General features: G+C 44.1%; 1 protein-coding gene across 1 annotated transcript; it reads right to left on the bottom strand.

Annotated features, from left to right (window-relative positions):
* Nucleotides 1-4173: 4173 nt before the first annotated feature.
* Nucleotides 4174-10884, bottom strand: LOC147209946 (nuclear receptor subfamily 4 group A member 2-like). The gene is made up of 7 exons (XM_086120500.1): nucleotides 9060-10884; nucleotides 8001-8818; nucleotides 5913-6042; nucleotides 5669-5826; nucleotides 5392-5591; nucleotides 4921-5099; nucleotides 4174-4692 (listed from the first exon to the last, which is right to left on the bottom strand). Exons 2-7 carry the CDS (start codon nucleotides 8811-8813, stop codon nucleotides 4445-4447), a joined length of 1728 nt encoding a protein of 575 aa, XP_085976626.1. The 5' UTR covers nucleotides 8814-8818; nucleotides 9060-10884; the 3' UTR covers nucleotides 4174-4444.
* Nucleotides 10885-10992: the final 108 nt, after the last annotated feature.

The following is a 10992-nucleotide window of genomic DNA, read 5'->3' as shown; positions in this document are numbered from 1 at the left end:
AAAGCAGATAATAAACCATTGCGTCGGGTTTCTGAAATATCCCAGTAGCCTACATCTCCATTTTTCCTCTTTCGTTACAGGTATTATGTGGGGGCCCATCCGCTTTTGCATGCTGAGGATTTGCAATTTTGTAAACATCATTCCCTTGCCCATGGCTCACCGGGTGCCTTTGGAGGAGCGTTGCAAAATGGCCACCTGCCACCAAACAGACAACTTCTAGAGCAGGTGATCCCGCTAAGGTACGGCAAGTCAAACTGGAATGCGCAACATTGACAAAAGCGTTCCCTCCCATTTTTAATGAGTTGAACTCAAAGATCCAAAAATATTTCCCACAGAAACAAAAGTCCCATTTTTCTAACATTGTTCACAAATATGCCTAAATCTGATCATCAGCACTTCTACTTTGCCAGCACAATCCATCCACCTCTAAGGTGTGTCGTTTCAAAATGCTGGTTAGACAGCATGATCATTAAGAAAACCTTTATTAGTCTCGCGAATGGAGAAATTCCCGATTCACAGCAGCAAAGTTATGAAAGGATGTCAGAGATTTTCTCGGACAAAGTTAAAGAAATGACTCGGCACACGGGAAAATTGTCTTCAATATCGGCGGAAGCGGATCTCTGAGAGCGAACGACGGTTAGTTGCTCCGCGATCACACTCCAAGTCCCGCCACCGCGAGTTCCACATTTTATTGTAACATATGCAAAATACAAGAAAAACACCGCCCCCGACGTTTGCATGCCGCACCCCCGGTCCGGCTCCTCGGTAGTGATTGGTTACCTGTTTTTCAAACTTGAACCACCAGTACATTGGCGCCTTCTCTGGCTGGTCTACGTCGAATTAGCATGTTGTAGACTTTGCGGATGGTCAATGTCGTCTGGGCGCGACGGGTGTTCTCAACTCGTCTTTTGCTGCTCAACCGCTGTTCCCGAATTATTCATTCCCCTTTTGTGACCGAGTGTGGCCTTCTCCCCTGTGGTTGTCCACCTGTATTGACGTGCTAATTGTGGACTTCAACAGCCCCCCAGCGCCTTTGTGTGCAGGCATTTGGGGGTGCTGGATACGCACCCAAACGCTTCGATGTGCCCAAATAAATGAAACTTTAAACGCGATACAATTTTGCTCATAGATTACTCTAACAAAGGAAGAAGTAGAACAACAAAATATAGGAGCTGCTGGAAAGGCAGCCACTCACGCGGCGCCATTTCGAAGTCAAAAATAACAAAAATAACACAACACATGGGACACAGACAGTCGTGCAATCTTCACCACTTTTCTGCATGCATTTTGTTGTCTGAAGCGGTTCTAGATGAAAGAGGAGAGGATCAAAGTGTCCTTTCACCAGTGGATCAGAGACGTCATGCTGAAAATGTGCACGCGTCTGCTACAAGCTAAGTTTTGAAAGCAAACACGAAGCTGTAGCATCCATTGACGAAAAAGAGATTGGCTCACATCTCCTGTCCCATGTAATTTTATAAAGGCGCGCCTAAGATTCTCTACAATAAAAGGCAACTTTAAAATGTGCATTTTTACTGTATTGTAAGATCTTTACAGTACAATGAAATTATTGGGATAATAATTAATAGTTTTAGTGTTCCTCTAAATACGGTTACGGTTATTGTAAATAAACACGTTTGCAAATGGCGACTAATGTTTGAGGTTTTGCTCAAAAGAGATGGGGTGGCGGGGGCGGAAGTACGACACCTCAAGTTCACTCAAAGCTTCATGTTAGTCCCAAGTAACGTTCATCATCATGTCGCCATTTGTTTCCAATTACACGCCCTCGTGAGGATAAGCGGTTCAAAGGATGGCTGGGTGGGAAAATGCATGGATGAATGGATGCTTTGTTTGCTCCTTTTGTAATTTTAGTAATAGCCACCAGATAGCGCCATCGGCATTTTTTTTTGCTCTAATTTTACTTCCTCACTCTCCAATTGGCAGAAGTAGAAGAGGAATTCTCACTCTCGCTATTTACTCTGCCCGCCCCAGACGTTTTATTGATACACCATGAAATATTTTAGACTACTATAGCTAATTCATAAGTTGACGGAGACTTCTGTGCCCTGTCCATCAGTCCGCGCAGTGATGCAGAACTTGGCGTGTGACCTTTGGAGGTCTGATGGAGTTTATGCCACATCTCCAGCTGCGAATGGAAACGTCCTCATAATCCTCAAACAAACTATTGTACCCTCCAGACTTTATCCCCTGGATTCTTCTTCAAACGACCCCTGAGAAACTCTTGGAAAGAGGAGATGGTTTTGTGATAAGCAATTTGTTTGTTCCTCCTCGCTTTTCAGATCTAGAGATTACGTTTCCTTTGTTAAGTATTTCTTTCTCATCTTGTAATAAAACGGCGAGGAAACAAATCCCTCCCAGGCTGGAATAATTATCACCCGCTGGTTTATTAGCTTCAGGTGTTGATGAGAGATTTCGGGATCTGGAGAGTCACTCTGGACACTCAGTTTATTCTTTCGTGTGCGCATGTGTGTGTCATAATCCGAGCTATCGATTCAAGTGTTATCATCCCTCTTGACACACAATTTCATGTGCAAACAGAGCGATTAAATCAAGGATTATCCATTTAAAACGGAACTCTCCCCATTTTGTTTTTTTTCTCTGAAGAGGCCACTTCATTTTAAATGACTAATATCTGCAATAGAACATCCTCATTGTTGTGAGCGATGTTGGGGTTCAAGAGAATAGATCAGCACAACCATTTTTTTTTACAATGAAAATGTGGATATTATTTGGCTTTAATAAAAGAGCGTATGAGACATTTGTCCCCATTGAAAACAGCCTCTGTCTTAATGGCAAAGTGATATATTTTTGTAGGAATACATCAAGACTCAAGAACCACAAGGAAAAATGTTTTCACTTTCCTGTAGTCTGGCTATGAACTCAATCTGTTTTAAGGGAACGCTGCTCTCGAATTCAAATTATCCATAGAGGAATGTTTTCCCTTCAGTAACCACCAGAAGTGGTCTTGGTTTTCAGAGATGGGCATTCAATCCCTGGGACGAAGTTTTTAAAAAAGACGGATGAAGCGAGTGGGTTTTCGGTTGCTCCCTTCATTACCATAATTATGTCTATCTTCAAAAATTCACCGAGTGGGACACGACCTCCGGGGTGGACCAACCGCATATATGTTTTCGAGTCAACAAACACAGCTCAACCATGTATGCACCTGGTCAGTAATTGGTTCTATTCTGCGATGGATTACATGTTGAAAGTCAGCGGGGGTCCGGGCCTTTTGACCCATCAGCGGTGGTCTGGTGCTGAAGGGCCTCTGTGCTGGTGCTGATAAGGCTTTAAGCTGTATTGATGCCGGATGGGCGCAGAGATGAAAGTGAGCACTGACAAATTGAAGGAATATTATTTGATGTTTCCACGTGGCCACAAGCAGGCCTGAAGGCCGGGAGATTTCGAGCATCCCGGAGGAAAATAAAAACTTGTTTTTGACATCCAGAAAGTCAGGACGTGGTGAGTGCTTCATTTGAATACAACTACAAACAGTGGATGTGCAATTAGTACCTGGACCTTCAGCGAGGATTTATCCGACTTAATTCAACTCTTAATACCACCACTATCACTGTTCAGTTAATTCCGTTTTTTTTCACGGCCCTCTGAATAGGGATCGTCGGCCAGCATGGAAGGATCACTCTTTCTGTACTTTTTAGATACATTTATTGGGACACTTTGCAGCAGAAGTAGATGTAGTAGTAGATGAAATGGAAGTAGTTGCAGTAGCAGTATCAGAAGCAGTAGCAGAAGCAGGTAATAACCATTGGGCCATGCTGACGACGAAGCGAGTGTATTCACAAACGTAACATAATGCGATCCTGTTTTTTAGACGTCGCGCGAACGGTCACCTGTCAGTGGCAGCCCCGCCCCTCTTAAAGTGCCAGGTTAATCCAACAATCACATCACACTTAGATAAATCATCGATACGATTAAAAGACAATAGTTAAAGTGTAACATCTGTCTGTCTATCTACTGTATCTATCTACTATCTATTTTTGTAAGTCATACTATCTCACAGTATCTTTCTTTATCCCTTGCATGGGGAGATTTTTTTTGGAGATGTTTTGGAGTTTCTGACATTATACAAGCCGAAATAAATGAGTCCAGCAGCTCCCAAAGGGTTATTTATTCAATAAAACACGACAAGACAATTACAAATATAAACAAATCCTCCCGAGGACGCTTAACAGAAAATCCACATTTATATTTACACATCAGTTGTGACTTTGCAAATTCAGCCTTCCTATTACAGAAAATAAAGGAAGAAGATGCATAAAAATCACATCAAAATTCACATTTGACATCAAGAGTTGAATATGATTCAAAAAGGAGGGTTTTTTTTTTGTGCTCAAATCTTAAATAAATCATCAAACTTCACGGCATCACCTTCGGCCGACGTCCTTGAATGCATCCTCTGGTGTCTTCAGAAGGGCAACGTGTCGAGGAATAACTTATCTATTGTTGCGGGTGGCGGCACCAGATCCTCCAACTTTAAATAAAAAATCCTCTGCAGGCCCTGAATGCACAGAGTGCGAAGTTCAGGAAGCTTCTCCACCAGTCTGTACAAATGGTTGGAGTCTCTCTCTGTGTACAAGCTGCCATCCTTCAAACATTTGACAACGCTACTCTGCAGGTCCTGCACCTTCCTCGGTTCCTTCAGTCCATGTCGCTCTGTCCAAAAACACAGATCATGCTAGACATTAGATTGTGACAGATATATATATATATATAATATAGCCCAACATAGCTTTTCCTAATGTATTTAACTACACACAAAACAGATACAAGAAGTGTAGAGGGAGGAAAATAAGGAGGGTGGCTGTTTTTTGTCACGGTCTTTGGGCTTTCACGTTCTTCCGCAGCAAACTCATCCATCCGCTCATTCATTTAACATCTCACCAGTGATCAGAGCAAGGGCACATATGCAGGAGAAGGTGGCGATGTCCAGATTCATTCTGTGTAGGTTGGTGGAAAAGTCGACAATGCTGTCAATCCACTCGCCAAAGCCCCGCAGACATTGGAGGCGGTGCCACACGGAGCCGTCGCAGAATATCAATTTGCATTCATCGGGGTTAGATCTGAAACAAAACAAAGGGTGCGCATAATTGATATATTGTCCGTAAATAAATACATTCTCATGACCGCTTATATTGAGCATGCCCACGGCCACATGGGGAAGTTGCAGCCTACACTCAACGTTTTGCATGAATCTGGTTGTATGAACAAGAGCGATCTGAACCACAGCATTACACGGTGCATGTTTCTCTCGCATCATTGCTGATAATTCCTCGAGTGGCGTCATGGAATAATTTACAGAACCTCGCTCTGAGCGCGAGAATCACACTCACGCGACACCGCTGCCGCGCTTACCTGTACGACAGACGTAAAACAAAGAGCTCCAGGAATGACGAGTAGAACAGGAGGTCTTGGTCATGCTTGGTCAGAGAGACAAATCCCGGTATCTTCAGCGCCCACGTCTGAATCACTTCCATTGATCTGGTCAAGAGGTCGTAAAACTGAAGCACGTGCTGAGCATCATCTCCTGGAGGGCTTTCTGGACTTTCTTTGAACTCCACAAAGCCACAAGTGATAGAAGTGAGTGTTCTGTGGAAAGAAAGCTCCTTCTAAGTTTAAGAATATTTCTTACTTTGCAGTAATCAAACTGTGAGGGTGAAGGGTTGGACTCCACATGCGCTCTGATGAGGGAGCTCAGCAGCGTGTTGACCGGTGAGGACGAGTCGGGAAGAACTTTATGTTTAGAGGGAAGGCGACCCCTGCGACCTTTGAGACTGTCTGTCCGCACCACTGCAGAGCAGGAGAAACACCAAAAAAGATTTTGTCAAACATAATGTCACGTTACAAGAAGCTTGTGTGCAACATTCTAAGGTTACCTTCTCTGACCATTCCGACGGCAAGGCATTTCTGGAAGCGACAGTATTGGCAGCGATTCCTCCGCCGTTTGTCTACGGGGCAAATCTTGGCCGCCAAACACACATACTTGGCATTTTTCTGCACTGTGCGCTGGAGGGAGATGACAATCATTTGTCACTGCACGGAAGTTCTGTTGATGTGGAAGCTTCGAGTGTATGGTTAATGTTTTGGTCAAGATGAAACATCACAGCAGTAGTAAAGTATGTTGTCTTGAAGACAAAATTCCATAAAAAGGAATGCTAAAAGCCTCTTTGAAAATAAGCAGCAGCCTTCTCGGGTCCTGTGGGATCAGTGAGGCGCCGTGTGGCATACGGTGTGTGAACTGGTCAGTCTGGGTAAATAGAGGTTCATGGGCATTCATAATTGAGCCAATTGTCCCGGGAATCTTGATCAAAGATGGAAAAGGAAGGTTTCTTATTCAAAGCACGTCAATGGCAAGTTTCAATCGGGACGTTTGTCCCCATGAACACTCAGGGCAAGAGGTCAAAAGCAGGCACGTGAGACAAAATCTGCCCAGCCATTTTCTGTCGCTTATCTTGAGTCTATGCCGGCTGACTTTTACTGAAGGTGAGGTACACCTGTGCTGCGACAGTCAATCGCTGCATGGACACATTCAAACATGATCTATAATCGCACCTATGGTCGACCTAATTGGCGTGCTTTTGGTGTGTGGGAGGAAGACAAAGTAACTCGAGAGAACTAAGAAACCTGCTAACTTCATATAGACGGGCCGGAGCTGAGATTCAAACCCAGAACCTTGAACTTGGATGCATATGTGCACTCCACATGCCCGACCAACCACCCCAAAAAAATCTTTTTTCCACATGCTGGTTTTAGTTGCAGAAAAAAATGGTTGGTCCAACACTGTAAATCAACATATAATGAGCAGTTATTGAAAGTAAATTAATTCTTTTTTTAAATTGAAAAAGCACTCTTCATCTCAGCCTGATATTAGCAGTGACAAAGCAAAACATTATTAGTATTCCTGTTATATATTGAGACGTTCTAAGTGTTTTTTTACTTTTGTATTTAAAAAAAACATTTCGGAAAAATCTGTTTTTCTATTATTTTAATGGGAAAAAACCCTTATTATTCTTCTTATTTTTTTCATGGGTGAAATAGTTTGACAATTTACTTTATACTGTATATTTTTACAATGGCCGTCACACTGGTCGACCGGTTAGCACATCCTCCTCACAATGCAGAGGTGCACAGTTCGATTGCGGCTTCGACCTTCCTGTGTGGAGTTTGCATGTTCTCTCCATTCCTGCGTGGGTTTTCTCCGGGTACTCGGGTTACCTCCCACATTCCAAAAACATGCATGGTAGGTTAATGGAACGCTTGAAATTGTCCGGAAGTGTGATTGTCTGTGTGTGCGAATGGTTGTTTGTCTAAGTGTCTCCTTCGATTGGCTGGCAACCGGTTCAGGGTGTCCCCCCCCCCCCCCCCCCCTACTGCCCAAAGACAGCTGGGATGGGCTCCAGCACACTCCGCAACCCTTGTAAGGATAAGCGGATAAGGAAATGGATGGATGGATATTTTCACCAAAAAAAAAAAACTAAAACGAAACTGATACATTTTCCTTGAACTAATTTTTCACACTTTAAAAACATGAATTGAAATACTAAGTATGATATCTGGTACCATTAAAATTTTCATCTTTATACGACTGTTTTTATTGGAAAAAAATAGTGTGATATCTTTCAGCTTATTAACTCTTTTTAATGACTTTCTGATGAGAGGCCATGCTTATTATTTTATTTGAATATACTGTACAGGGAACTAGACATAAACAGCGGCTGCGAATGGGCTTCCCGGGATGGCCTGTGGACACCGCAGCCACAGGTAAGTCACTTTTACAATATGATGCCTACACATAAATTCAAAATATACCTTGCGACCTTCACTATGAAAAATGAAAGATTCTTAATTTATGTGGCTTGCATACGCATAGCAAGTTATTTAGTAGCTAGTATCCAATGGCTACTCGTACCAAATGAAATCCAAATGATTCTCGGATACTATAAATTCAATATATCATCCCCCACCTTGAAGAATCCTTTACATCCCTCGCAAGTTCGCACTCCGTAGTGCTGGCAGGCTGCGTTGTCGCCGCACACCGCACACAGTCCCTCCACGCTCGGTCGTCCTCGGCTGGGGGTGGATGTGTGAGGATTGAGGTTGTTCCTTAAGTGCTGACTGTGGGCGAGCTGCACCGGGTGAAACCCCAAACACGGCTGCTTTCCTAATCCAGCGCGGCAAAGAAGACCGGAAGAGTCCCGTGCTTGATCCACGTCGGTGGACACGAGGAAAGGTTGATCAAATTTCATCGGACTGCCAGTGGAAAAGTTCTGATTGAATTCTTGTGTATGTTTGATGGAAAACAGTGAGAATCTGGAAAAGGTATTTTTCCTCTGTGCTGCCACCAAATAGTCTTGACGAATAAGAGAACCAGAGTCCTCCCGCATTGGCGGAGTTTGAAAGTTAGGCATCATGGGTGCGCGCGAGGATGCAGATTGGTAATAGTAAACGGAACTTGTGGAGGACAGTAGATCGGCCGCCTGCAGGTGCTGACTGGACTGAAATCGTGCTGGGCAACCACGCGCCTCCCCCATCTTGGCGCATGACATGTCCCCGTGAAGCGGCATTTGGAAGAGACACTGCTGGGGTTTCACGTGGTTGCCACAACTGTAGGCTTCTCCGCCCGACGGTGAAGCTGATATTTCACTGTTAGCAAGGTCCATGCTGAACTTGACGAACTCTGGAGTGAGGAAATCACAACTCTGCTCAGCGACTGCGCTCTGAGACGCCGAGCTGGCTCCTGAAGGAGAGGAGCTGCAGTGCGTCTGGACGCATGGCATGGTCACTGCAATCAGATTTAAATTTAAAAACAAAAACGCAAAAGGTTTATTAAATGCATTTCCCCCCTTGAACATAATTCCTTTCCTGGAATTCTGCGGAAGTGTATGGAAACACACACATTGCTGGAGACATTTATCAATCCACTGAAACAACTTGCAGCAAATCAGATACAAATTCAATGCTTTGTATGGTTAAGTCTACAGACATATACAGTAAGTGGAGAGCATCACTTGTCATTCTTGTACCTTAAACATTAACCTTGGCTGGCGCTATGTAATCCAAAGCGGCTGGAAATCTTTTGCTGTACAGCGAGATCATGAAGTCCACTTGCTGGTCTCAAATGCGGGTGACGCGATGGCTGCAGTGCAACACGTCTTCCAAGCTTGCTGTAAAACCCGAACTCGATTCCAGGGACACCGACAATGTGCTTTTGTTTACGTGGTGTGTACGGGTGTGACACAACCGTTACGCAGTGAGGGCGGTCTCTCTCTCTCTCACTCTCTCTCTGTCTCTCTCACTCATTCTCTGTCTCTCTCTTTCTCTGCCTCCTTCTGTCTGTCTCTCTCACTCATTCTCTGTCTCTCTGTCTCTGCCTCCTTCTGTCTGTCTCTCTCTCTCTCTTACCCTCTTGAGGTGCCACATAGAACCACACACTTCCTTACCAGATATATCATGAAAATGCTATTTTAAAGACACATGCAAACATACAAAATACAAGGTTCTGAATATATTTCATTTTGGATTATGTATACATTTTAATACATGTATAAAAGATCCACACTCCTCATCCAGCAAGAAGCCTAAACCTAACCCTAACCCAGGGGTGGGCAAACATTTTGGCTCGGGGGCCGCATTGACTTTTAAAATTTGACAGAAGGGCCAGGTCAGCACGAGCTATGGTACATTAAAAAAAATAAACTGCATTTGTTGACAGTACATATCGAACATCAACAGAACAAAAGCATGAAAGTACTGTATTAATATACATTTTTAAAATGACGATAGTGTTGTTGATGACCTATTTTAGCCTGTGCATTTCTGCAGATGGGTTGTGATCAGACCAGTACAAGTAGAGCGATACAGAGGTCCTAGGTGGTTGAAAAGATCCCGCCCCCCACCCCCCTCCCTGTTGTTCTGCAACATCAAGTTAATGCACCACCTGGCGGTGAAATGCCTGTCATTACAAGTCCAATTGAAATGAATGCAATCATTCACATCGAACCTTAATCGTGGACCGACCTTCGGCGGGCCGGATTAAAAGGACCAACGGGCCGGATTCGGCCCGCGGGCCGTAGTTTGCCCACCCATGCCCTAACCCAAATCCAACTGCAACCCAAACCATCAAACCTGAACCATGAACCCTAAAACCTAACCCTAAATTAACCCTAACATCTTCAACATAACACAAACCCAAAACCAAACCTGAAACCCAGTACCTGAACCCAAATCCTACCTTATCCCCTAGGCTGAACCCTAATCTTCACCCTAACAACGAACCATAACCTAATGCTAATGCTAACACCTAAAATGAACCCATAACCCTAATACTACCCCATCTTTTTCCATTTTCGAACATTTTTGAAAAAGCTCCAGGGAGCCACAAGACGGCGCTAAAGAGCCGCATGCGGCTGAGGAGCCACGGGTTGCCGACCCCCGGCCTAACCCTAACGTAACCCCTCTCTACTAACACCTAACCCTAATCCCTAACCGTAACCCTAAAATTAACCCCAACTCTAACCTTCAAACCCTAACTCTAACCATCAAACCTTAACCTGAGTACAAACCCTAACCTAGCCCTTACCCTAACCCCTAACCCAACCTAACCTTCAATTCTTAACCACAACACTGACCGTAATCTAACCCTAACCCGAACGCAAACCCATAACCCTAATCCCAACTATAACCCCTAACCCTAGTTTTAACCCTAACCAAACTTTAACCACGAGCCCTAACTCTTACCCTTACCCCAAATTCCTAACCCTACCTTAATGCAAGCAAAGTACAGTATAACACGGTACTGGAGTTGATATTTTGAGCGTCATCTGGCGAAAGACGACAGCTGGTAGCACTTCTCTCTCCTTTATTATTATCCCGAAGAAGGGCGTTGAGGGACTTGTGCAAAGCTCCGCTCCGGTTGCGTCACGTGATGGGAGGGTCATCTTTCTTGAATTTTGATTG

The sequence above is a fragment of the Hippocampus guttulatus genome, chromosome 1 (genome assembly GCF_054856545.1).
Source record: "Hippocampus guttulatus isolate MCC_2025c chromosome 1, RoL_Hgut_1.0, whole genome shotgun sequence".
Classification (NCBI taxonomy): domain Eukaryota; kingdom Metazoa; phylum Chordata; class Actinopteri; order Syngnathiformes; family Syngnathidae; genus Hippocampus; species Hippocampus guttulatus.
Note: the sequence above shows the minus strand (reverse complement) of the source record. Positions and strands in the feature narration are given on the sequence as shown.